The 27271-nt window shown below is 57.2% G+C and overlaps 1 protein-coding gene across 1 annotated transcript; it reads left to right on the top strand.

The window, feature by feature from the left end:
• Positions 1–3537: 3537 nt before the first annotated feature.
• On the top strand, positions 3538–16612 carry LOC104484865 (L-gulonolactone oxidase-like). Its single transcript, XM_086744738.1, has 12 exons — positions 3538–3626; positions 5598–5699; positions 6126–6251; positions 6875–6969; positions 8003–8093; positions 8556–8741; positions 13256–13363; positions 13781–13857; positions 14729–14878; positions 15210–15374; positions 15766–15856; positions 16159–16612. Exons 1-12 carry the CDS (start codon positions 3624–3626, stop codon positions 16285–16287), a joined length of 1323 nt encoding a protein of 440 aa, XP_086600864.1. The 5' UTR covers positions 3538–3623; the 3' UTR covers positions 16288–16612.
• Positions 16613–27271: the final 10659 nt, after the last annotated feature.

The following is a 27271-nucleotide window of genomic DNA, read 5'->3' as shown; positions in this document are numbered from 1 at the left end:
GCGCGTTGGGTCTGCCGTCAGGAGAGGTGCGAAGCCCCATCCCGGGTCCCTCTGGGGCCTCGCTCCGTCTCCCAGGGGATTTATTCCCAGGAGAAATCCTTGCAATTTTTTTTATTTTTTTTTTTGCAATTCCTGCTCTACAAATCCAAACGCTCACCTTTGAGAATGACAGAAAAAAAAAAAAAAAGAAAATTGGGTGTGGAGGAGAAAAATCCCAGTGGCAGCACCGGACGCGGCCATGAGGACGGCGCTGGGTTTGCAAGGTGATGCGCAGCTCGAGGGGGTTAAATGGGGGGCAGAACCCCCCAAATCTCCAATTCTGGCGCTGTTGGGGTGATTTCCTCCCCCTTCCCCGCTCCGTGCGCGGCGCTGCACGGCCGCGGCCGCTCGCCCATCCAAAGGTCAGTGAGCACGGAGCCGGGAGGTGCGACGCGCGCCGGCCCCGGGATGCATCGCTGCGGTCGCCGAGGCCAACCCGCCACCGCCGTTCCCCGGGGCCCCGCGCAGGAATTCCAGCTTCATTTCCCATCCGTTGTCCTCCGTCGCGTTTTTGAGCAAGATGCGGGGTGTAAGGTGCGCGGATGACGTGCAGGGTATCGGCATCGGGGAGCAGGGTGCACACTTGGGGTGCAGGGTGCATGCATGGGGTGCAGGATGTGGGCATCGAGATGCAGGGTGCAGGTACTGGGGTGCAGGCTGCACGCACAGGATGCGAACACGGGGTGCAGGGTGCACACTTGGGGTGCAGGGTGCATGCATGGGGTGCAGGGTGTGTGCACAGGGTGCAGGGTGCACACTCGGGGTGTAAGGGGCACACGTGACGTGTGGGGTGTGGAGATCGGGGTGCAGGGTGCACGCGCAGGGTGCAGGCACTGAGGTGCACAGTGCAAACATGGGGTGCAAGGTGCACACACGGGGCGCAGGCTGCACGCACAACGTGGGGTGCAGAGACGGGGTGCAGGGTGCACGCACGGGATGCAGGTAGTGGGGTGCGGGGTGCAGGTAGTGGGGTGCACGCAGGGGATGCAGGTAGTGGGGTGCGGGGTGCAGGTAGTGGGGTGCACGCGCGGGATGCAGGTAGTGGGGTGCAAGGTGCAGACGCAGGGTGCGGGGTGCAGGTACTGGGGTGCACACGCAGGGTGCAGGGTGTGGACACCGGGGCGCAGGGTGCACCTCATCCTGCACCCCCCCCACGATCTTTTACCCCCCCCCAGCCCTGCGCTGCACCCAGGGCTCCCTTCGCCCCGCAGGATTCGGGCGCAGCGCTGCGCCCCGCCGCCCTCCACGGCACCCGGTTAAATTTCAACCCGGCCCTGGACTCCGGCTTCACCGCGCCGTCGAGATTTATGCCGCACCGTGACCGAAACCGCCCCGCTCGCTGGGTGCCGAGGGCCCCCCCCAAACCGCACCCCCGGACCCCGACCCACCCCGGGGCGTGGGGAGGACGCGGGGGGGGGGGGTCCGGGCCCACTGGTGACAGCGTCTTCCCGCTCCCACACGGAGCCACGAGCTGCCGCGAACTCCTGCCTCAGTTTCCCCGCTGCTGCAGGGGGGGCGGCAGCCCTGGGAGCCTCCCTGGCTTTGGGCAAATCCCATCGCCACGCTGCTGCGCGGGCTCGGAGGCAGAGCCTCACGCGTGCGGTCCTGCGGCGCAGCGGCGCAGCGGGGTCCACGGGGTGCGGGAGCGCGCTGCAGTCTGGGAATGCGCTGCAGTCTGGGAATGCGCTGCAGTCTGGGAGCGCGCTGCAGTCTGGGAATGTGCTGCAGTCTGGGAATGTGCTGTAGTTTGGGAATGTGCTGTAGTTTGGGAATGCGCTGCAGTTTGGGAATGCGCTGCAATTTGGGAATGCGCTGCAGTCTGGGAATACGCTGCAATTTGGGAACGTGCTGCAGTCTGGGAATGCGCTAACGTTTGGGAATGCGCTGCAATTTGGGAATGCATTGTAATTGGTAGTTAATCACAGTTTGGGAGCACACTGCAATTTGCGAATGCGCTGCAATTTGGGAATGCGCTGCAGTCTGGGAATGCGCTGCAAGTTGGTAAATAATTGCAATTTGGGAATGTGCCGCAGTCTGGGAACGCGCTGCAATTGGTAACGCAATCAGGAATGCACTGCAATTTGGGAATGCATTGTAATTGGTAATTGCAGTTTGGGAATGCACTGCAATTTGGGAGCACACTGCAAGTTGGGAATGCGCTGCAAGTTGGTAAATAATTGCAATTTGGGAATGCGCTGCAGTTCAGGAATGCATTGCAACTGGGAATGTGCTGCAATTTGGGAGCACACTGCAATTTGGGAATGCACTGCAATTTGGGAATGCATTGCAATTGTTCCCAAGCTGCAGTGCATTCCCAGCGCTGCAGTTCTGGAGTGCTGCGATTCGGGAGCACGCTGCAATTCGCAAGTGGGTAATGCATTGCAGTTGGTAAATAATTGCAATCTGGGAACGTGCTGCAGTGGGGGAGCGCGTTGCAATCTGGGAACGCAGTGCGATTTGGGAGCACACTGCAATTCGGGAAGGCGCTGGCATCGTTTGGCAGTAATTAAATTGTTCTCACGTGGGCCAAGCTGCGCGTCCCCTCTGCCCGCAGCCCAGAGCCGCGTCCCTCCCCCCGTGCATCCCCCTCGCCCCGCACGGTTAATAAATAAATCCCTTGGCTGAGGTTTTGGGGGTTTTTTTTGGGCGATGTCGGCGACCTTTGGACCCGGATTACTCATTAATTCTCCGCATTCCAGCCGGGAAATCCTCGGCGGGGTTTCGGGACGGCCAGGAGGTCAAGGAGCTTCGGGGGTCGATGTGAAGAACCAAGGAAAAAAAAATCTGCACAGCTGCTCAGGAGCGATTTTCCCATTTCCCCGCGATTTTGGTGGAAAGGCCGGGTCTCCGAGCATCCCGCCGTCGTGCGACGGCCGCGGCGGAGCGATGCCCCCGGACGTCACCTTGCCTGGGTTGGCCGGCTGGGAAAAATCGTTATCGTCCCTCTCCTTAGGGAGGGAGCGGGGAGGTTTTCCTTATCACCGCAGCGCAGCCGCGGGTCGAAAAAATCGGAATTTCTGCCCATCGCTGCGCATCGCCCGTCCTTCGGATGAGCGCCGGATCCTGGCTGGATCCCAGCCCCGGCAGGGCGAGTTTGGGGTGCAAGGTGTGGAACATCCCCCTCCCCAAATCGCCGGTTCACGTCGTGGCCCACACTCCCCCTTCCCCATGCACCCGCTGCCACGTCCCCCCCAAACCTGGCAAGCCCTTTTCCCCTATTTTCCCTTTTTTTTTTTTCCCAGTGCAAAGGCTGCAGCTTCCAGGGATTCGTTCCGGGGCGAGGACCCCCAAAATGGAAGCATCTTCTCCCCCAAACCCTCAGAGTCTGCAGCGTCCCCGTAGGACGCCGGACCCCGGGTTCAAATCCTCGCCCCATCCCGCTCTGCCAACCGGGAAGGAAGGGTTCAACCCCTCTCCTCCCCCAGGGAATGAGGCGAAGCCCAAGGGGAGGATCCTTACTCGTTGTCCTTCCCACCTGGAGACAAGCTCCTTGTTGACCCTCAGAGCAGGAACAAAGCTCTGCCTTGGTCCCGCCGGGATCGACCCTCATTCCGCGTGCTGGAACAACCCCAGCGTCTCCAGGGATGGTAAGGGAAAAGCCCAGAGGGGAATTTTCCAGTTTTTCGGAGTGGGAAGGGTGGTCCAGGTGGCGCCGTGCTTGGAGCTGGTGAATTTGGTTATCGCCTTTGGTAGGGGTTCAACAACATCGCGGTGGGTTTGGTAGGGGTTCAACGATCAGCATCGCGGTGGGTTTGGGAGGGGTTCAACAGCATCGCGGTGGGTTTGGGAGGGGTTCAGCATCGTGGTGGGTTTGGTAGGGGTTCAACAACATCGGGGTGGGTTTGGTAGGGGTTCAACAACATCGGGGTGGGTTTGGTAGGGGTTCAACGATCAGCATCGCGGTGGGTTTGGTAGGGGTTCAACAACATCGCGGTGGGTTTGGTAGGGGTTCATCAGCATCGCGGTGGGTTTGGTAGGGGTTCAACAACATCGCGGTGGGTTTGGTAGGGGTTCATCAGCATCGCGGTGGGTTTGGTAGGGGTTCAACAACATCGCGGTGGGTTTGGTAGGGGTTCATCAGCATCGCGGTGGGTTTGGTAGGGGTTCAACAACATCGCGGTGGGTTTGGTAGGGGTTCAGCATCGCGGTGGGTTTGGTAGGGGTTCAACAGCATCGCGGTGGGTTTGGTAGGGGTTCAGCATTGCGGTGGGAAATAGGAAAAGTGTCTTGAAAAAGAGAGGAGGAAGGAAAGCCAACGGATTCCCTGGATACATCCGACTCCAGCTGCTGAGCAGGAGTCTTTTCTAACCCATGGATTTCCATTTTCCTCAATTTTGCTCTTTTGGGTCGTTTTCTTAATTTCCTTTTTTGTGCCTCTCTCCCTGGTTCGCAGACCAACTCCGGGTTTTAACTTGGGGAAGGTGTGTGTGGGGGGGGTGCAGCCTCCCCTCCCCCTCGCCCCGGGGGCTCCTTGCTGCTATCTGGGCTATCTGCCATAGCTTCCTGATGGCCCTGGCTCCAGGCGGTGTCACCTCCCTGGGCGGGGTGATGGGCCATCCTGTGTCCCAGCCCCTTAAAACAGCTTTGGTGGGGGGGGCTGGGATGGGGGGAGGAGGAGGTGGTGGGGGATGGGGGTGCTGCAGACCCCCTTCTGCACCCCAACGGTGAAGTTTGGCCAGTTGACCCCTCAGAGAGGGTTCACCTCCCACCCAAAGGGGAAGAAAAATGGGGGGAGAGGAGGGAGCCTGGGTGGGAGGGTGGGAGGTGGAGGGTTTGCTGATGGAGAGGAGGCTGGAGCGAACGGGAGGAAGGAGGTGGCAGAAGGTGGCAAGGGAACAAACCATCCCCTGCAGCCAAGGTGGGACCCCAAAGTGATCCAGTCCCCCCTGGGGCAGATTCACCGTCTTCACTGGAACCTGGTGCCCAGCCCCGCGCCGGATCCTTCCTTGCCCGAGCCCCAGCTGGGGAGGAACCGTCCCGCCCCATCCAAACCGCCCTGGGGATGCCCTGCCTTGGGTTAACCCCTCCTGGAGATGGGGTGGGGCTGGATCTTTTGGCTGCCCCCTCCCCCCCCATGCTAGACCTTGGGGACAAGGTCCCAGAGTGGACAGCTGAGGCGGGAGGGAGGTCCCACCCTGGTCCCAGTCAGCCTCTCGTGATGGAGCCATCTGGGGACACTGGGACGTGAAGCCGCGAGGTGGGTACGGGTGCTGGGACCAGGTCCGAGAGGAGACCAGAGCAGAAGAGACCGTGCAAACCGAGAGGACCCCAGCACACATCGCTGTGGGGGGAAGGGGTGGGCTGCGCTCAAGGGAGACGTCTCAAACACACCAGGAGTTCCTCCTGCTTCTCCCCACAGCCCAGGCTGACCTGCTCCCATGGAGACATCTCCACTCTAGGGACCCAAGGGGTTGAGACGAACCTCTGTGTCCATAAATAATTAACACTTTTGGAAACCTGGCTCTGGCACGGTGGCCTTGGCAGATGAAGAATGGGCTGTGTGGACAAGCAGGGGAGGCACGTGCTTTCTTCTACTTTAGCTCTTGGTTTTGGTCCAGGTTCACGGCCAAGGAGGAGTCAAGTTCCAGAACTGGGCCAAGACCTATGGCTCCTCTCCGGAGCTGTACTTCCAGCCCACCTCGGTGGAGGAGATCCGGGAGGTAAGGAGGGGGCTTCCAGGAGACAATCTGTGAGAAACAAAGAGGAGAAAAGGCCAGGAAGGGCTGTGATGCTTCCTCAGCCCCAGGAGATGGCCCACCCTGCTGAACTGCAGAGGCGTCGAACAGCTAAAAGATGCAGAAAACCAACACGCCTGGCCCCAGCTGGGGCCTGTTCCTTGGGATCGGCGTCTGGCAGCCTTCTGGGGTCCCCTGCCTGCCCCAGCTGCCAAGGACGATCCCAAGGGCTGTCTTAGGAGGTGTCTGGGCTCCAGGGATGATGTTGATGTTAACCCCAGATGGAGAGTTATCCAAGTGAAGGTGGTGTCAACGATGGATGAGATCTTGGCTTGGGATGTCTCGCAGTTCCTCCAGCACATAGCTTTGAGGGAGGTGTTGGAGGCTCAGGGCTGCCTGTTGTCTCTGCAGATCCTGGATATGGCCCGGCAGCGGGACAAGAGGGTGAAGGTGGTGGGGGGTGGCCACTCGCCTTCGGACATCGCCTGCACCGATGACTTCATGATCCAGATGGGGAAGATGAACAGGGTCCTCAAGGTGAGACCTGCTTCTGGGAGGTGGCATGTTGGCCCCGGAACGTGGTGGCCTCCCTGTTCACGCAGCTGCCGAGGGCAGGGAGACCAACACTGCCATACCCAGTGCATCGGGTGGGAAATGTTCCTTTGGGAGATCGCTCCGTCTGATGACACTGGGAAGGAACCAGCTCTTGCTGGTTGCCTGCGGATCATATCCTGAACAACTTTGGGAAGACTGGAGCTGCTGGGAGGGAGAGGTTTTCCCGCCCCTCTGGCTGAAGCTGGTTGAGCAAGGCGGGAGGGCAGAGAAGAGAGGTTTGGGGAAGGTAGAGCTTTGCTGGGGTTGTCTTCTCCTTGGCATTGACCTGGGAGAAGTTACAGAGGAGGTCACACAGCCCTGAGACTGGGGAGGGCAGAGGGGAGCGGAGTCTGGACCGGTGGCACCGCTGGGTTGGACGAGGCTTGGGGTGGGTGAAGGTCTGAGAGAGGTGGCAGCTCGGGATGGAGCAAGTCCCCCGTGATAGGTGGCTCCTCCGTACAGACGTTGTCAGCTGCATTGGTGAGAGCAGAGGTGTTTTCCACGGGGGTGTTTCTCCCCAGAGCCGCGTGACCTTCCCCTCTCCCCGCCCATCCCGTCCTCTGCAGGTGGACCAGGAGAAGCAGCAAGTGACGGTGGAAGGTGGGATTTTCCTCTCGGATCTCAACGTCGAGCTGAGCAAGCACGGGCTGGCCCTGGCCAAGTGAGTGGGACACGTGCGCGGGGCCGTCCCTGGACATCCCCCCCAGGTGTCCGTCCTTGACCCAGGTCAAGTGCTGGGATGTGGCAAACCAGGGATGTTTGGAGAGCGCAGAGCAGGGTTGTTTACTTCAGGATCTGGTCTTCCACCAGCATCCTGCAGACGAGCAGGAGAGCATTTCTCGCGCTCAATCTCTCTTTTTTTTTTTTTTTTTGCTGACCTCAGGGCGAAAATTGCTCTTTAATTACACTCTAGCTCCATATCTGCGTTCCTCGGTCAACACGAGAGATCGGTTTGTCAGAGCCCCGGCCAGGGCTGGGGTGAAGGTTCAGAAAAATAATCCCCACCTGACCGGATGGCCAACGGTGTGCGTGGGGTGAGCAGGGCTTGTTCACGGAGGAGAAAACCACCGAGGGTTGCAATGGCTGTAGAAACCGTGTCTGGTTCAGGAGGTCGCTGCTCCCCAGCTGTTGGAAGCTGGAGGAGAATTTGGGGGAAATGACATAAGAGCACAGTTTGCTTTAGATGGCACCTTCTGCCATGGCCATGTGCCTACCTTGGCCATGGTTGGGGGGATGGACCTGAGGACAGACCTCATGCTTGCAGACACGACTTCCAGCCCTGCTCCACGGTGATGGGGTGAAGCCGGGTTCCTCACCCATGCTCTGACAGCACGTGGGAGGGATGTTTCCACCGCAGTGGGTCACTCCAGGCTGGTGGGGAGAGATGGGGACTTGTGAGATGGGACAACATGAGTTGGCCATGGTGACCTGCACTCACCAGCCACCTCTTCCTCCCCATGGAGCAGCACCCTGGTAGACACGTCCCATGGAGATGTGCACGCTTGGCCAATGAACCCACCCCTTGCTGCAGGGTGCTCTGAAGAGTGGGAAAACCCTTCTCATTGGGGCAAGGGGGGATGTCCTGGGGGTCTCTGTGCAGGGTCTGCACGTGGTGTAACGCCTGGCACAGTGGGCTGTGCCCACACTGTGTCCCACGTGCTCGGATCCTCACCAACCCCTTCGTCCCTCCCCAGCTTAGGAGCCATTTCTGAGGTGACGGCCGCCGGTGTCATCGGGACAGGGACGCACAACACCGGGATCAAGCACGGCATCCTCCCTACCCAGGTGAGACACGAGTCAGGAGCGTGTCGATGCACCGACATCAGCATCGTGTTCACGATGAACGTGTAGACGTGGCACTCCAGGTCACGGTTTAGTGGGCATGGTGGTGTTGGGTTGATGGCTGGACTTGATGATCTTGGAGGTCTTTTCCAACCTTAGGATTCTGTGATTCTATGATTCTATGATCTTGAGGGCTGCGGGGGAGATGTTCCATCATCTGGTCCGGGTCTGGTGTGCACATTGCACTCCCCAAGCAGGAGGGGTCCTGCCCCACCGGGATGGGGCTGCGCTGGGGGATCCCCCAGTCTCCCACGCATACCAAGACCTTCTCATCTGCAGAAAGCAGGCTGTGGTGCTGGTGGTGGTACGGGGGTGTCCCCGCTCAGCCCCCAGCCCTAAGTGTTGGGGTGCAGAGTCTCGATGTGGAGACGGGAGACGCTGACGGCTTTGCTCCCCTCTTGGCAGGTCGTAGCGCTCACGCTGCTGACAGCCTCGGGGGAGGTCCTGGAGTGCTCCGAGTCCACCAACGCGGACATCTTCCAGGCGGCCCGCCTGCACCTCGGCTGCCTGGGCGTCGTGCTCGCCGTCACCTTCCAGTGCGTGCCCCAGTTCCATCTGCACGAGGTGGCCTTCCCCTCCACCCTCGGCGAGGTACGCCACGGGCCACGCTTTGGTGCATCCCTTGCGTACGACCCCGTGGGGTTTAAACCATTCCCCCGCCTCGTGGGGGATGCCTGAGCCTCGCTGCCGGCAGGGATGTGCGAGGGGAAGGAGCTGCTCTGGGCTTGGACGTGTGCCCGGGCTGTGCGATGCCGGCGGTCCCACCGGAGCCGGGACGGAGGTTTGCCCGTAGCCATCGGCTTCGTCTTCCCTGGGCTGCGTGGAGACTTCAGCGCAACTGATGCTGAAGGAGCCTGCAGGCATCAGCACGTGCTTCTGGCAGTGGGAAACATCACCGTGAGATGGACATCACCGTGAGATGGACGTCACGGCCCTTGCTGGAAATCCTGGGCTGGTCTGAGGAGCTGATGTGCTGCCTGGACCAAAGAAGAAGGAGAAGACTGTGCCTGTGCTGAGCCAGCATCCCCAGAGGCAGCGATAGGCCCATCTGGCACCTCCTCAAGGGAGCTGGCTTTCTGAGGAGGGTTTCTGACCTGCCCTCTCGTAGATCAGGATCTTGCCTGGCTCTGAAGGCTTCACTTGCTGTCTCCTCCTTGGCAAGGTCTTCTGCTGTCCCACCATCCCTTCCTTCTTCGTGGCCACATCTTGCCTGTGGCCCATGAAAGGGCGCTTTGTTGGCCATGGTCCTTGTTCAGTACAGGGCTGAGGCACCAGGGATGCTGTCCTGGGATGCTGGTACAGAGATGCTCAGTGCTGGAGAGTGGTTGCCCTCCAGCCGAGCTTTCCATCCCAGCAGGAACCGGCCTGAAACAGGCCGATTTCCCTCGAAAGAAGCACGAAATGCCCTTTTTTGGGGCAGTGCATCTCCTGGGCTTTATGAGCTTAGGTCTCCGCGTGTCTCTGCGGCCAATGGTGGGTGTGATCCGGCTCCCTCAGTGTTTTGAAGGCCCCGTGGGCATTTCTGCAGTGAGATTTGAAGGAATTCTTTCTCCTGGGAGCACATCAAAACTGACTTTGCCTGTCTCCGCCGTTACATAAACTCCTTTTTACTGCTGCCTGCGTTTCCTTGGAGCCCTCCCACCCCTGTGGTGCTGGGAAGTCAGATGGAGCGAGCTGTTCGCTGGAAGATTTCGGGATGGGGAAACTGAGGCACAGAGTCCTCTCAGGAGGAAGAAACCAGTGGTAGTGGAAGGGAACCACTCCAGGAGCTTGGATGTGCTTCAACCACCGATGTTCCTTGTCCTCCTGTGGTGCATCCTCAGCAGCATCTCCATCTGTTGTCTCCTCAGAGCCTCACAGATCCAGTTCCAGCCCTGGCTAACGACAGCATGAACCTTCCTTAAGCCTGGCTCATGAAAAATGAATGGTCCTTGGACAAGGGCAGCAAAATTTGCGGCGGGATTGATCCGCGCTGCGGCGCTGAGGAACGCCGTCCTTAATGTTTCAAGGGCTGAATTATTCAGCGCCCCGTTGGGGTGGCTCCAGCACCGCCGCGGATCTGGATTTAGCGCGGTTTTGCGGCGTCTCCTTCCTAAACCCTCATCCCTGGGCTGAGTGGGGAGGTGGATTGAGAGGTCCGTCACGAGTCCGTCAGCGTGGCTGCCACCCTGGACCAGCTGCCCGGGGTGGTCGAGCACCAGAGCGCTTCAGGATCTTCTTTCTCCTGGGAGATGGGAAGGGATGACAGAGCATCCTCTAGCACCGCTCCTCAGCCAAATTGCCCGCTTGTGTCTTGTTTTACACCTCCTAACCTGCCTTTTAGCTCGGGAAATTAAACTCACGTGCAGGATAACCCTCCTGTCCCGAGCAGGGCAGGTAGCCCAGCCTGAGCTTTACCCCGCTCGGCATCATCTGCCTGAGCCCAGCCCATCTTTTCCCCCGTCCCTCGGGGCTGTTTGGAGGGCGACACGAGGATGCACTCTATAAATATTAACGCCGTTATCAATTCTCGCTCCTCGCCTGCTTCCAGATCTCCGGCTTTCATGTCGAGCGGCCCGGCGAGGCGGAAGAGAATAATGACAAGGGAGCGGGTCGCTTGAAATATTTAAGCCTGAGTTATCTAAGACGTTGCAAATAATATGTGTCAGCGGGAGCCGGGCTTAGATTTGCGGTTATATAAGATCTGCGCGCTCCCTTTGCCGGCCTCGTGATGATCTTTGTCGCCGGGATAAACCCGGCCGCTCTAGCTGCTGGAGCTGACCGGGAGCAAGAGGGTTCGTTGCACGGCTGAGGTGACCGAGGAGACCTGCAGAGCATCCCTGGATGGTGGTGGGGATGGGGGTCCACCTCCTCTTGCCCCAGACCTGCTGAGAGGCTGGTGAGGATGAGGATGGGTCAAGGCTTGGATCCAATGCTTCTTCCCCTGGTCTTTGGGGCTGGAGGTGGTTTGTGTCTGTGTAATGAGTTTCTCATCTGGGAAGGTCTCTGATTTGCTCCTGAACGCGTGCAGACTTTTAACTGCCTGCAGAGCTGAGTGACCTGGCGGGTGACGAGCTGCTTCTTTTGGTCTGAGCCTACCCTCAACCCTAACTTGAACCCTAACCCTTTGGACAATGACCGTGCGATGGATCCCTCAAGCCCAGCTCCTCCAAGTCACCCAGTGCCTAAAGACCCCCACCATTGCTGGGCCTGACCTTGTCCATCCTAGCCAGAAACGCTGGGTTTGGCCTCAGCACGTGGAAGTGACTCTTCCTGCTGGTGCTCTGATGCACCACGTGATCCCGTGAAGTGGTGGACTCCCAGCATGCAGGCAGAGGAGGAGGCTGAGCATCCATCTCCTCTCCCAAAACACGAGCTCTCCGCGCTCCCTGGCCCCCCTTCACTGCTCTGATGGACCTACGGCATGCGTGCTTGTGACTTCTTGTGCTTCGTCCTCCGCATCTTCCGCCTGTCCCATCCTTGTCCTTTCCCCGAGGTCCATCTGGAGCAGCCATGCCTGCATCGCAGCCGCGCATTGCGCCTCGGCCCAGCGAGCTCTCGAGGGTTTTTGCAAGCGAGAAAGCCAGCGGCTTCTTTTGGCCCAGCCTTCATGAAGCAAAGGGATTTGCCCTGGGCTCCTGGGAGGGAATCAAAGATGAGCAAAATCCCCCAGGTCTCTGCAAGCACCAAGGTCATCTCCATTGAGTTGGCCAAGTTACAGCAAGAAGATTTCCACTGCCTGACCTCCGCCTCCAACTCCGGCGCTCCGCCAGCAGAAAACATCTTCAAGGACTCCCCAGGCTGACGCGCTCGCCGCCTTCAGTTCCTTGCCCGCTGCGCTGTAATTATCCTACAAAGTCGCCGGCTTATTTTCTTCAGACCGATATCACGAGAATCAAAAGCGCACATTAAGAAGGTCGCCCCGCCAGCAATTTGCTTCTGCGCTTCAAATGCCGTGGCTGGAAGATGAATAGACATTGGCCGGATCATCTTGGGAAAGCGACATGCTTCTTCTTCCCAATTGTTTTAGCTGCTCCGTGCGTTGGTTCCCAAACCAAGCCAAGGAAAACGTGGAGGTCGTAGCTTTTGCCGGCTTCTCCTTGCACAATCGCCAACGTTTCCATCATAAGAACTTCTCTGGCCAGAAAATAGGCTGTTTGGGGAACGTCTTTGAGAGATTTTGTGGCTTTTTGGGCGCTGCAGAGGTGCAGATGAAGGCAGTGGTGTTAGCATTAATTCTCGCCGATTACGGGAACACGCCGTTTGTCTTCCCACCCTCCCTGCTTCAACGGGACCACGGCGTTACGGCAGCACGGCGCCACGAGGACCCCCGCCTTATGGCAGGGTCACAGCAGGATGCTCGGTGCTGAAGCCGCTCACCCTGGTGATTAATAGCTCGTTAAGACGAATAAATGACCCAGACAGAAAGGAGCAGCTTGGGTTGCCGTGACCTTTTTGGAGTCATGTCCATGGGTCATCGCATCTTCTCCTTGGGTCAAGAAAAGTCTTTGAAGCAAAGCTGCTGGGTTTTTAAGCCTGTGAAGCCGTGGGAGATGTCTGCAGGAGGAGAAGGGGGTGGTCGAAGAGGTTGTTTGCGAGAGGTGGTGGCTTGGCTGAAATAGCACTGTGTGGGGGGTGAGCACAGGGTCCCGCCACCCTTGCGCGTGCAGGCAGGGACAAGGGCTGAGGGGTCTTCTCCAGGCTCAGAGGGGCTCCTCCAGCCCTGGTTGCGCTGCCTCATGTCTGGGAACGCCTGATCAAGCAGCTCGAGCGCTGCAGAGCCGCGCTTGTGGGAGGACGTGGGGTCTGAGCTCGGACATGAGCCGGATGCAGCCTCAGCAGCACCTTCAGGATGGGAGCTCTGCCGTGGCTGAGGCCAAGGAGATGGTGGGCACGCCCTCTTCCCTACCCCGGGTCCACGGTCTCTGTTATCCCCTTGGTGCCTGACTGGGCTGTATCAACTCCCTTCCATCCGAGGGCTCGCTGATGCTCTGCAGACAGACTCCTTGGACCTGTCCTGGCATCCTCAGGACCCCTCTGAGGTGCCTCCAACCCCTGCTCCGGGGATCCCTGCTCTGGATGGGGGACAATCACCAACCAGCCCCCCGTTTCTCTGGTTGTTGCAGGTCCTTGATCACCTGGAGGACCACCTCAAGAGATCCCAGTACTTCCGATTCCTGTGGTTCCCTCATAGCGAGAACGTCAGCGTCATCTACCAGGACCCCACCAACAAGGCAGGTCCCACCAGGCTCCGTGCGGGAAGGGAGAAGGGCCCGTGCACAAATCTTGGTGCCCTCCCAGAGCCGGTGTTTTGGGATGGGGTTGCAAGGGCTGCCGGGGCGGGGGTGCTGATCAGGGAAACAGCTTTTTGGGGCTGGGCTGGGCTCTGCCCGTGCTCCACAGTCCAGGGGCCCCGGGATGTGGATGTAGCTGGGGCTGTCCAAGCTCTCAGCATCCTCGTGGTCTCTTCCTGGGATTGGATGTGTCCAGGAGAGAGATTTAGGGGGGTCCTGGGGTGCTCTTCTCCGTATCCCCACTCCCACCGTGGTCCTGCTCCAGACGTGCGCTCCCACCTTTATTCCCACTGGCAAGAAAGCCGCAAACCCTGCCGGTCCCTAACAACCATCATCTTCCTCTGCTTGGCTCTGCAGCCCCCCTCTTCCTCCGCCAGCTGGCTGTGGGATTATGCCCTGGGCTATTATCTGCTGGAGTTTCTGCTCTGGATCAGGTAGGAGCACGTTCTGGGGACAAGTGGGGTTGGGTAGGTTTGTCCCGGGGCTGGCCTCCTCCAAATCCATTCTCTGCATCTCAACATTGAAACCCGTGCTGGTTTTTGCCGGGAGACCCAGGGCAGATGGCGGGGAGGACTCTGCCGCCCATCCCTGGGGAAGAAGGAGATGCGTGCTCTCCTCCAAGCAAGCTCCCGTTTGGGCTGGGATTGCTGTCTGGGGCTGCACTGCCCTCTCGTGTGCACAGAGGCAGAATTACGGAATTGTTTAGACTGGAAAAGACAGTCAAGATGGAGCAGAGTGGGTTTGCAGCAGCGAAGGAGCTTTTTGAAGGACGGTGTTGGCTGCGAGCACGTCCTGAGCACCGGGGTGGAGAGAGGAGATCCAGCCTGGTCACGGGAAGCAGGACGCGGTGGAGGGGGAGCGCCAGGCTGGACACCATGAAGAGGGAGAAGAGGGACCGTGGCCACTTAGGACTCTGCCACGCTGCCGCTCCACCCTGTCCCCAGCAGCTTTCGGTCCCCCAGTGCTGGGATGCCTGGGAGGCACGGAGGTCTGGAGGCAGGGGGGAAGGTGATGAAGGAGCATCCCTCTCCTAGCTTGCAGCAAGAGGAGGAGGAGGGAGCTGAGGGCAAGGCTGCAGGTCCAAGATCAGGTGGGGTGAGCACAGGCGAGCTCCCGGCGGGGCTGCAGATCTCCACGGGCTCCAGCATCGCAGCTTTGCTGCTGTGCTTGCAGCCCCTCGAGGGGCATCCCCTTGCCCATTATCCCCAGGTCGTGGCTTGCGGCACCACGCCTTGGTAGATCCTTGGTAGATCCCCGGCCGGCAGCTCTGGGGTTGTGTCTCACCTCCTGCTCTCTCTCCTCCAGCACCTTCGTGCCTGGCTTGGTGCGCTGGATCAACCGCTTCTTCTTCTGGCTCCTCTTCAGCTCCCGGGCAGAGAACATTGGTGTTAGCTACAAGATCTTCAACTACGAGTGTCGCTTCAAGCAGCACGTTCAAGATTGGGCCATCCCCATGTAAATGGCTCTGCAGACCCTCACTGTCCATCCCTGGCCAGGCTCGGCGCCCGAACCATCCCCTGCCCCAGCCCAGCCTGCCTGGAGCAGGAGCAAAGCCAGGGGGGACCCTTCTGCGTCCCTGTCCTGGGGTACCCCATCCTCACCACACCACGTCTCGGAGCTCCGTGAGCCCAAAGCAACAGGGGAGGGATGTCTTGGGACAAGCCAAACCATTCCCTGGATTAGCATGGGGCCAGGGATGGAGCTGTGGGGAGGGGGGTTCAAACCTGAAGGGAGCTGTTTGCGGCCGTGCTGGTGTTAACCGGGGCTGGGGGCTTCTTCTGGGCAGTGAGAAGACGAAGGAAGCCTTGCTGGAGCTGAAGGGCGCCTTGGAGAACAACCCCAAGATGGTGGCTCACTACCCCGTGGAGGTGCGCTTCGCTCGGGGGGACGAGATCTGGCTGAGCCCCTGCTTCCAGCGGGACAGCTGCTACATGAACATCATCATGTACAGGTGAGCCGTGTCCCTGTTCCACCCCATCTCTTCTCCTCCTCCTCCTCTACCTCCCCCGGGTCCGTGTGCTGGTGCCCAGAGACCCGGCAGCAGCTAATGCACCGCTCACCCCACTCAGACCCTTGCAGGCACCAGAAGGGATGAGGTGGCCGCGGACCACCCGAGAGCCACCCAACCCTGTTTCTTGAGGATGTTGTCCTATGTCACGGTCCACCAGCCAAGTGCTGGTTCCCAGAAGGTTTCCATCACCCGGTGCTGATCAAAAAGCCCGTGATGGGTCTCTGGGGTTGCCCTTCTCCCCAGGTGGGGCTTTCTCAGGGAGGTTTCCCAGGTGTGCAAATCCCCCCAGAGCCCCTGCTAATGTCCTCCCTGCCTGACCACCCCCACCCAGGCCCTACGGGAAGAACGTTCCCCGCCTCAACTACTGGCTGACCTATGAGGGCATCATGAAGAAGCATGGTGGGAGACCACACTGGGCAAAGGTAAGAGGAGAGGGTCTGTGGAAGCGGGGGGGGTCCTTCCTTTTCCTCTGTTGTGGCTCCTTTTGGAAGGGAGGGTTTGCAGTCAAGAAGGGCCCCAACACGGTGTTGGTCCCAGAGGGAGATGGGTGGCTCGAGGAGATGGTCTTCCCCTGTTTGCTGCCCACCCTGGGCATGTAGGTAAGGGGATGGAGGTCCCACCGCTTCTGCAGGGGCTTCCCGCAGTGCACAGCGGTGGGGCTCCAGGGCCAGTGGCACGTTCCCCAGTGATGGGCAGCTCCCCCCGGACACTTTGTCTCCCACAGGCCCACAGCTGCACCCGGAAGGACTTTGAGAAGATGTACCCAGCCTTCCCCAAATTCTGCGCCATCCGGGAGAAGCTGGACCCCACGGGGATGTTTCTGAACGCCTACCTGGAAAAGGTGTTTTACTGATGGGGGCCGTGCGGGGGATGGAGGAAAAGTCAACCATCGCCCCCAGGTCTCAGGAAATCCCAAAGCGCGTGGTCCTCTGTGGTCCCAAGGTGCCGCACCCCCAGCTCTGCTTCATCTGTCATGACAGCAGGCAGCCAGGCCTGGCCCTACGGGCAGGGGGTTGCTCTGATGTCCGTGGTAACAAAGCTCTGCGGTGCCTGGAAATCTCTCCTGGAAACCAGCAGCTCAAGGGAGACCGTGTCCCTGTCCCCCTCGAGACCTGTATGGCCCCAAGTGCCTCCTGTCCAAGCCCACCTCTCAATAAAGACCTTTTTTTTTGGTTTTTGAGCAGATCTTCCCTGAGTCTGTGCTTTCAGCCTGGGTGTGCATCCGATGGAGGTGCCCAGCCTGGGGTGTGGGGTAGGGGGTCGGTGTCCCTGTCCAGCCCCACTGTGAAGGTGAGGGCTGGGCATGGAGACCAGAGCCCATTGGTGCCACCCAAGACCTCGAGATCAGGCCATGTCCCCTTGCAGAAGCACAAAGGCAGATTTTGGGGAGGAAGAGGCTGCCTGCCAGCTCCACCCCAGCCTGGCTCGTGTTGATGTACGGGAAGCCATGCATGAACAGACGGGTTGTGTCCTCTCCCAGCTGGGACCACAGCTGCCCCACGCTGCCAGCACCTGCGGAAGATGCTCCTCAGGATCCTGTGGGTCAATGCCCATCCTCCTATCCCTCCTCTCCCAGAAACCATCTCTACCAGACCAGCCTGGTCCAAGCCACACTTGCATCTCCAAGAGATGGGGAAGGGGACGTGGGTTTCTTGGGAGGAGCTGCAGGATCCCCCAGGATGGCCAGGAGAGATGGACAGCATGTCAGCGATGCTTTTAGATGGATGCCATCAAAGCACCGTGCAGCTTGCCCTTTGTGTAGGAAGGGAGTGCAAGATTTCACGGGACAGGAGCATGACACTTATCCCCCAAACTTGTGACAGCAGTTGGTTTGACCCCCTCCCACTCCCTCCTACCATGGTTTCCCAGCGTGTCCCCTCCCAACAGCTTCATGAGCACCACAGTGTCCGGTGGTGTGGCCAGGATGGCCGGTGTGCCGGACAGAGGGTGAGAGACAGCAGTGATGCCTCTGGGGTCGCTCTTGACGGACGATGACAACGCGTTTATGGGCATGATATCCATGAGTGACATTTTTATGAATTGACATGAATGAGTTTTTACGAAATTTTCCGTTAGGCAAGGACAAGGAATATTTTGCGAGACAGAATCTGGCTTGAGCGAGCCAAGTTGCTTTGCACAAACAATGCACACCCCGCTAACGACTCTGTCCTTGAAGAGGAACGGAGAGAGCGATAAAAAAAGAAACATCTTGCCCCAGATGGTGCCGAAAGCTGGATGGTTGTCAAAGGAGCGTGAAGCCAGCAAGGACCTGCATGGGAACGGGAGAAGCAAGGTAAGCAAAGAGTAACACCGCAGAGATGGCCCTGACAGAGCGGGATGTTGCCGTAAATCTGCCGGAATAAAGAAACTCCAAGACAGGCTCAAGGAGACCAGGCCTGCTGAGAACGCCCAAACAGATAAAGAGGGACCCGGAGAGTGAGAACATTTATTAAACCGAGGGGACGTATCTCCTTGCAGGTGCATCACGGTGATAAAGGTTGTGAACGGTCAACCAAACTCCGCTAATTAGTGTCCTCCAAGTCAACCCTCTCATCATAATGTGAAAACCGCACCTCCAGTGCTAAAACCGCCCCCTCCTCAGATGAAGACCCCTACTCACGGAGTACACGTAGTAAATTTAAGAAGTGTTGTGTCTTCAAACTGACGCAAGAAAAGAACTAACCAACTGTGTGTAAGAGTGGCGTACCGGGCAAACGCACCCAGGTTTGGGACAACGGGCGGATGCGTTTGACCCTCAGAGCCGTTGAGCTGGCAGCGGGGTGGGCGTACGGCAGCTCGTCCATCTGACTGAGCTCCGGTCACTCAAGGCAAGATGCTGGAGTCGTGTCCAAGGTCAACAAACCCGGTGTCCTGGCCATGTCCGAGCAAAGAGGTTGAGGAAGGTTTCGGTGGAAGCCTGGGTCTTACTGCTGGTCCCCAGGAGCACCAGGGACGAGACAAAAAGGAGATGCTGGAAAAAGTGCGTCACCTCGAGGGAAAAAATAGGCATGGTGGCTCTTCCACACGGCAGGTCCGGTGGATTCTCCCAGAAGCTGCCTCTTTGCTACATTGTGCCTGGTCTCCAGGGTGTAAGCACCGAAATTTTTGCTTCTGGCTTTCAAATTTATGCAACATCTGGAAAACTCAACCTGAGGGCATCTCACAGGGGAAGGATGGTTGTTTTTTGAAAAGGCAGTTAGAAAGCGAGCAGAGGAAGCGGGTGAAGATGCACACGAGTGAGCCGGCCACCGTCCCGGGAGGAGGGTTTCCTACGGCCTCGCTTGTTGCTGCAGCCTCATTTCTGCTGTGCAAGAGGAGTTTCGGGCAGCTCCGCAGACCTGAAGCTAAGAGGTTGCGTGAACGTACATAAATTTCATTTTCTTTGGTGACGGACTTCTTTTGTGGCAACGCTGCCTCTTCCTGCGTCGTCGACATTTGAATGGCTGCAGCTCGTCGAAATAAGCAGCTCTCTGATTTCAGCCTGATTAATTAATGAATTAACACTCTGGCATTTGTTCTTTGCTGAAGCTATCTGTGAAGTTTCCCCTTTCTGGGACAGCGGAAATTGTGCTGCTCCCCTTGCTTGGTCCCACCCTGCATTTCTGTGGCGGCCTGTTGAAAGGCTGGGAAGAAATCCACGGGGCGAAAGGGTCACTTGGTCGTCACCTCAGAGAGATTCCTAAAATCCAAAGTAGATCATGCTCAAATACAGAAAATTAGCTGTGTTTTACTCTAATTCGCTAAATCTTCGGATTTTTTTCCCCGGAATTAATTTATTGTTATTTATCTGTCTTTGAAGGACATCCTCCATGTCTCCTTTAGCATCCTGAAGCCATAAGCTCGTGAATTCGTTTCTGCCTTCCTTTCCCATCAGTAGGTGGCACACTCAGAAAATGAAAAAGCTAAAACCCCCAGAATCCAGAATTCGCGGTTTGCTTTAGGAAAATACCTTCGTTACTTAATTAGTTAATTCTGAAAACGGACTGCTGGGGCATTTAGCCAAGCCTAAGCAGGACAGCGTCCTGGAGACGGGTCACCTCCAACACAGTGGTGTAAGGCGTTGCATTTTCGTTTCCCAAACCACGCCACTGGCCCTCCCCTCCATGGGCGTCTCTGGGTCTGGATCTTGGTGAGACAGCCACCACTTCACCGACAGATGCTGTTGGGCAAAGTGCAGTACACATCTGCCAGAGGATGCGGACCATCCTTAGCAAGGGTAAAAAGAGAAAGTTGGAAAGGAGAATGTTTCAAAAAATGCAGGAGAGCATGAGAAGGCACCTCCAGGACCTGAAGGTAAGTTGTGCACCTTCTTGTTCCTTGGGGACCTCTCTACATCCACAGGCAGTGTTTGGGGATGGAGGAGAACATCTCAAAAAAGGATCTGGCCATCACGCGTGTGGGAACGTGAAGGCATCTCCTTGCAAGATGTTGGCGTCAGGAGGCCCTCACGCATACCAGGAGGCCACCGCTGGCATTGCTTTTGTGGCAGGAGTCATCTCCAGTGGTGCCCAGAGGCATTATTAATGTCGTTAAACCATTGCACCTGCTCACCAGTGTTGACCCAATCCAGCTCAAGGCACTGATGTGGGTCTGAGCCCCATAGTCAAGGGTTGGCCCACAAACTTCTACCTTGGCTAGCAGTTGTTGTCCGTAATTGGTAGCTACATCACTCCTATCCACAAATTAATGATGATTTGGGCTTCAGAGTAGCTCCAAGCTGCCGTCCCTGCATCTGAGAGCGCCTCAGCCCCAGCAGGCAGAACTGGGGGGCCTGAGGGGGCAGCGGGGTGAGGGGCTCCAAGCCCTGTCCTCTGCTCACGTGCTCGGCCATGTGACGGCTGCAGGTGGAGACCATTAAGAAGACAGAGAAGGGCTTCAGAAGAGAAGCATTCAACCAGAGACGCTTGGAGTCCTGCGGAGATGGTCTCAGATGATTCCGTTTCATTATTCATCTCGGTGGTGTCCCACGCCCTTCAGCAGTGATGCCCCACCCCGAGGTTGCTCCGACCTGGCCTCCTTGTGATGGGTATCACCCTGGACTGTGGGGGCGATGGTCTCCCAGGAGGAGCAGGATCGGGGTGTCGTGTCTCTGACCAGGTTGTTGAGGTCCCCCCCCAACCATCGCACCTCTCTGCTCGCTCGTGCTTGCGGAGATGAGCCTTTCACCCCATAACCCACCACGTTCCTGAGCCAAACGTGTCCTGATTTCACCTGCCATGCTTCCGTCTCTTTTGGTGCTTTGGATTTGGCTCGTGAAATGAAAATGTTCAGAACAAACTGGCTTATACTTCGCGTGCTCCCAAAAAAAGACTCACTTGGAGAAAACCAACCCCAAAGAGCCGCTCAGGAAGGGCTCCCCTCTGGAAAACCACCCGGTGAAATGGGTTTGACGCTTCCAGGGGAAAGCAAGGCAGAACCTCTGGGGTCCTAATCTGGTCTTTGTATCTCCATTGACAGCTGGCGAGGCTGTGACGATGAGGCCGGCCGTCCTTCCGAGGTGAAAAGGCGCAGAAGGTGAAAATGCGGTGGGAAAGACCCCAAAAGCAACCGAGGATGCTGCAGGAGGAGCAAAGAGGCTCCGAAAAACTGCCAGAACAAGAACCACAAGTGCGGGCCAGCTCCGGGGCAGGCCAGGGATGTGCCTACAACACGGCAAGTTTTGGAGAGGGATCGTAGCCCTGCCTGTAGTGGAGGGAAGAGGCACAGCCGTGGCCATTCCCAGGGAGAATCCCATCCCCAGATCCCGATGGAGCGATCTTGGCGCTGTCCAAGGAGCCAGAGCATCCCATACCGGTGGCCTTGTGCCCTGCAGGAACTCATTCTGGTCGCTCCCGGAGAAAAAAATCCCCTCGGCCCTGGGCATCTTCCTCACCAAATGGCGTTGAGTAGAAACAATGGGAACTTTGCAAATAATGGGAGCTTTGCAAATAATACAAATTTAGCTCCAAGGTTACGGAATAATAGAATCAGAATCGTGAAATTATTACAGAATCATGGAATTATGGAATCATAGGATGGTTTGGGTTGGAAGGGACCTTAAAGACCATCCAGTTCCGACCCCCTTGCCCCGAGCTTGGGCAGGGCTCAGCCGAGCTCAGAAGGTTTGGCGGAGGCTTGTTTCTGGAGAGAAAAATAAAACCGGGAATTGCCTGCTTGGATTGATCCAGAGGGGTGCATAAAGCAGATCTGGCTCTCTGACAGCTTCCTGCCGTAAGGAAAACGAGCTGTCCTTCTTGGCATCCCACGGAAATGTCAGAGGAGGGGTTCTAGCTTGCAGCAAAGTAGGGGAAATCCAATGGGATCTCCTGGGACAGGGGCCAGGAGAGAGCGGAGAGCTCTGTGCCTTCTCCCATGGAGGTCCCACTTTGGAATGGGCTGGCCAGGGTTTGGAGCAGGGAAATGAGGGAAGGGTCAGGACCTGAGGGAGCAGAGGCCGTGCTGCAGAAGTAGCTCCTTTGGGAGGTGGTGGTGGTGGAACTACTGTGTCTAGCAAGGAGAAAACTTCCTCAATATTGGCATCTGCTATAATGGTCTGCATTCAGACTGGACATAAGGAAGAAATGTTTTACGCTGAGGGTGGTGGAGCCCTGCCCCAGGTTGCCCAGAGAGGCGGTGGATGCCCCATCCCTGGAAACATTCCAGGCCAGGTTGGCCGGGGCTCTGAGCAACCTGATGTGGTTGGAGATGTCCCTGCTCCTGGCAGGGGGGTTGGACTGGGTGGCCTTGAACGCTCCCTCCCCACCCAAACCCTTCTGTGATCCAATGATTCTGTGATCTGGACTGTACGTGAAGGCTGTTATGACATCTTGGTGACCTCCAAGGTGACATCACTGCACTTCCCGCCCTGGCAAGCTTTAATTGCCCCTCGCAGCGTGGTTTCATGTATTCTGACCTCAAAAACGTGTTCAACATCAGCGGTAATCCAAATGGATGAGCACTCCAGGATGCTCTTGGGAGGAAGAAAGGAAAAGAGAACACCAAGAGCACCAAGGACACTGTGGGTCCGAAAGCCCTGTGTCAGTGCTGGTGCTGGACTCGTGGTTTCAGATGCGGCTCCTGGCAGGGATGCTCGAGCTCGGATGTCACCATGGCTCTGCTGGGACGCTGCAGAAGAGCCCAGGGTATCACCTCCACCTGCTCAACCGTCCTGGATGTGAATGGACGGATCCAGTATCTGGGTTTCTGCTGTCCCAATCCCCTTGGTGTGGGGAGGACAACTGGGGAATGCCTCATCCATGGGCTGATCTCCATCGTGGGACAGGGACAGCTTCGATGGCAAGGACCAATGGGAAGAAGCAGCGCTGGGGCAATCCCAGCACAGATCCAGGCTGGGCGGAGAATGGATGGGGAGCAGCCCTGAGGAGAAGGACTTGGGGGTGCTGGTGGACGAGAAGCTCAACGTGAGCCGGCGATGTGCGCTCACAGCCCAGAAACCAACGGCACCCTGGGCTGCACCCCCAGCAGCGTGGGCAGCAGGGCGAGGGAGGGGACGGTTTGGGTTTCTCCTGCAGCCGGCGACGGGCGAGGTAATTTTAGCCCTGGCTCACTTAGGCCGGGATGCATCGTCCTGCAGAGATGTTTGGTTTGTGCTCAGACAGGCTGCGAGCGGCCGAGGGAGCCCGCGGGGAGGGCGAAGCAGGGGCAGAGGGTTTCCATCTGTCCTTGCCGTGTGTTGAGACAAGCAGGAATGACCTGGGCATCATTCATCATCCTGGATTCGTCCAGGAACAAAAAGATCGGGATGGGATGTATAAAAGAGCAGGAGAAGACAGGGTTTTTTGTTTTGTTTTTCTGGGCAGCTACATAAAAACTGCCACCAGGAATTTTGAATTGTTTTGAGTCTTCGCTCATTTTTTTTTAGTAGAAGCAAAGCAACAAATGAGGTCATTCTCTTCCTAAAACCACAGAAACACAAAGAAGCAAAATCTCCTAAGTCACGCTTTTGGCTTGGCAGAACAAGACGAGCCGGCTCTCATCCTTGATAAAACAACTCTGAAGCACTTTTTGTATCCCTGTACATCTTGTCTTCATTCCCTCGGTGACACACACCCCTCGTGAAATCACAGGGTCGCAGAAGGGTTTGGGTGGGGAGGGAGCGTTCAAGGCCACCCAGTCCAACCCCCCTGCCAGGAGCAGGGACATCTCCAACCACATCAGGTTGCTCAGAGCCCCGGCCAACCTGGCCTGGAATGTTTCCAGGGATGGGGCCTCCACCGCCTCTCTGGGCAACCTGGGCCAGAGGGACCTCTAATAACCAGTCGTTATCGTTCAGCATCGGGTGCAGCAGAAGTCGTGCCATCTTGGGTTTCTTGGAGAGGACACAAACTCAGTCTTACAAGTCTGTGCGACACTTGTCTTTGAGGTCATGCTATTAAAACACCAGTCAGGTCAGCCTGGGGACAGGTTCGTTGATATTACGGGCACTTGGAACAGGAAAAATTTAAAAAAGCAATTGGAAAAATCTGTGCACACAAATTTCTGCCTGCTGCCCACAGGGACACCACCAGTGTGCCTCAACGGGGCGGCGAGGAGCATCCTGAATCCCTGGGCATCCTTTGGCCCGTTGGCCAGAGGCCACCACTGCTCTAATGAATGTCTTTAGTGGTCTAGTCGTGGCCCAGTATCCCTCAGTTTTACCACCTCTGTCCTGTGTGACCACTCGGTGTGCTCCACCTGCTCCTGGGCTTGGAAGCTTTTTTTTTTTTTTTTTCTGGATTCTGCTGGCAAACAAGGCTTTGGAGAGATGCTGGTAAACACTTGACATCAATTCCTGCAGATAAACATCATCACGAAAGCCCTTGAACCACATAAACCCATCATGCTTCTCTTGTGGGTCAACTGGAGGCTCTTCTTTGCTGGGATGGAGAGAGCAGCATGTGGGGCTGGGGAAAGCTGGAGGAGAACTGCAAGGAGCTGGCTTGAATATTTTGCTGTTGGATAAAGGAATTTTTTTTTGGGGTGGCAAGAGTAGGTTGAGAAGAGGGGGATTGGGAGGTGGAAATCTGGCACTGGCTGGCTCCTGGGCAGCATGGCTTTAGCATCAACAGCACGTTGATGTTCCCCACCGTTGCAAGGAGGGCTGCTCAGATAAGCGGGAAGGAGACGTGAGAGCGGATAAAAACCCATCTGGAACGTGACATTGAGGTGGAGGTAGGGAGGGAGGTGTTGGACAAAGCCAAAGAGAAGATCTGGATCTTCACCAGGATCTGACGGTGACTGGTGCTTCAAAACCTGCTGTTGTCCATCCAGAAAGCGTGGTAGCCAAATCAGTGGCCAGGCAGGGCTCTCTCACCCTCTGCACGGACCGCAGCGCCCTCTTCATGCTCGCTGAAATTTTGTGGACCGTGTGGGACGTGGCTACTAAGACAGCAGAGCCATTGTGCGAGATGCAGGTTGTCCTGCAATGTTATAAACGCGACGGTCTTTGGAAATTTCAACGAGAAAATGAGCTCTTGGCCAGCCTCAGCTGATTTTTGCTTAGATTCAGTTCCCTGGTGGTCTCCCAAAACCAGTTTTGCCGTCTTCATGGTTAGCAAGCAAAACTACAGTTTTCTAGGTCATCATTTCCTAGCTTGGTCCCTCCCTTTCCTGATTTCTGACCTCGTGTGAGCTCTCCTACCTCATCTCTGGCCGTTTGGATCATTCACGCGTGCTGAAACCCGATGGATTCAGGCTGCGATCACACGAGCCAAGGCTCTTCACAGTTAGTTGAGTGAAATTCCTTTATGGTGGCCAAAGATCTGGCGTGCCGGCTTGACCAGAGATGGTGGGCACCCCGGTGGGATGTAGACTCACCCAACAAACTCCTCATCTGCTTTGGGGATGGAAGGAAGATCCGTTTCGGTGCTTCCCCAGATGGTTTTTTGTGTATGTCCAGGTCAAGGCTGCCATCGCAGGCGTTACGGCCTTGGCCGTCCCAGCAGATAGCAGCGCAAACTGGGAGTTCCTGGAGCTTAACGGCTTCGTCGCCTGATGCTGCCGTCCCCTGCCATTGCAGGACCACATCACCAAGAAGCCGGAGAAGGACTTTTCCAACATGCTCAGCCTCACCCTTTCATCTGTGGGACCAACTGGTGGGGTGCTGCCAGCGTGGTCCAACTTCTCCTCTCTGGGACAAATGCAATGGGTGGGAGAGGGCTTGGGGACAGCCTTGTGGTGCTGCGTGTCTTTCCCCACCATATATTCCCAAAAAGACCTACAAGAAGAGTCCTCCTTTGATTTTTTTTTCATCAAAATATGTATTTCTTTTTTTACTTTTATCCTTAATTTCTTTTAACCGATCAGTTCATCGCCTTTCTGCGTTGACCATCACGCAAGTGAAAATTTTAGAGACGTTGTGGTTTAGACTCAGTAGGCTCGTAAGGACCCAGGAGGGTGTGGATCTCTGGTAGGTCCCACATCACATCTGCCAGCCCCTCGTGGCTGTCCTCGTTTCAGTTTTGGTGACGCCGGCCTTGCTGGGTGACCACCGCAGGTGCCTCAGCTGCTTTGTGGAGCGTCTTTTAGGAAACACAACAGATGACGCGTCTGAGTTTAACCGCACTTGTATGAAAAGTTAGGCACAGTCTGTGCTTGGCTTTTGTGCTCTTTTTATAAAGGTAAATCCCTTTTTTTCCTCACACATTTCAGTTTTCCAGTAGAAGCCAGCAGAGCGAGACGCAACCGACGCCTGAATCAAACCCAGAACCGTCCAACGGCAAATTTATTGCGTGGCGTATAAACAGAGATGGCCGTAAAGATGCAAAAGCCCAGTTCTGCTGGAAATCACCTGAAATCTAATAAAATATTAACCTTTTTGGATCACACGTTACTGGAAGAAGCGGACTGCTTGGTCAGGTGTTTCGTGTTCCGATGAATCCTTGGGACTAGTCTCCAATCATTGCCTTTCTTTGCTGCAGTTTGGGTTTCAGTGAGGCAACGTTTGCAGATGTTTGGCCGGGTCTGAGCAGAGGACGCCACGATGATGATTTTGGCTTTTCTTAGAGGAAAGGCACTCAGCAGTCAGAGCCCTGCCCCAGGCTGCTCAGACCCGGAGTGAGCCGTCTTTCCCTGTCCCAGACCTTTGGGTTGTCCTTGGGTGGTGTCCCAAGGAGAAGCCTTGGGCAGGAGTGGCTGTGGGAGGCGGCTGCCAATGCCTCATGGTGGAAGAAGACCTGCAGTCGCGTGGTTGCACCTCTGAGATCTTTCCTCCTGATGGAAGAGGTGATGTGTGTCCTCAGGGTGGCACCAGGGCTGGAGATGCCCTTGGGCAACGAGCGCTTAACCTCCCCCCAGGTCTTGGCATCCCTTTTCCAGGTTCTAGGTCTTGATCCCAGTACGTTTATGGCTTCTGGAGATCTTTTCTCCTGATGTGTGTCCTCAGGGTGGCACCGGGGCTGGAGATGCTCTTGGGCAAGGAGCGCTTGACTTTCTCCCTCCAGGTCTTGCCATCCTTTTTCCAGGTCCTAGGTCTTGATCCCAGCATGTTCATGGCTTCCACAAAGGTGTTGTCACAGCCCGTCCGATGGCAGCTGGGGGACCGAGTGGCTCGCTGAGCGATGTCCCATCATCCCTACGGGTGGGGAGCCAGACGCCAGCCAGCAGTGACCCTGCCGTCCCAGTCTGCCCAGTTCTCGCTCCGGTGGCATTCGTGGTCGTGCCACCGGGCCAAGTCCCCCTCACCCTGCAGAGATGTTGGAGGGCGCTTTGCTCGGCTCCAGGACCGGGACGGGGGAGGGACGCGGGGGTCCTGGGGAGGGGGCTGTGAGCCCGCGTGGCCTGGGCTAGCTGTGGGCTGCAGTGGGGAGCGGGCAGCACCCCACAGCAGCCCCTAAAACTTCCCCCCCACCTTGCCCCCC

This window comes from Chlamydotis macqueenii, chromosome 3 (genome assembly GCF_036417535.1).
Source record: "Chlamydotis macqueenii isolate bChlMac1 chromosome 3, bChlMac1.mat, whole genome shotgun sequence".
In the NCBI taxonomy this organism is placed as follows: Eukaryota; Metazoa; Chordata; class Aves; order Otidiformes; family Otididae; genus Chlamydotis; species Chlamydotis macqueenii.
This window is presented reverse-complemented; position numbering and strand designations above follow the sequence as displayed.

Excerpts from the sequence above, each read along its gene's own strand:
- LOC104484865 (XM_086744738.1), top strand. Across the intron at positions 8,742-13,255 it reads TCCCCTCCACCCTCGGCGAG|GTCCTTGATCACCTGGAGGA; the intron begins GTACGCCACGGG and ends TGGTTGTTGCAG. Across the intron at positions 15,857-16,158 it reads GGAGACCACACTGGGCAAAG|GCCCACAGCTGCACCCGGAA; the intron begins GTAAGAGGAGAG and ends TGTCTCCCACAG.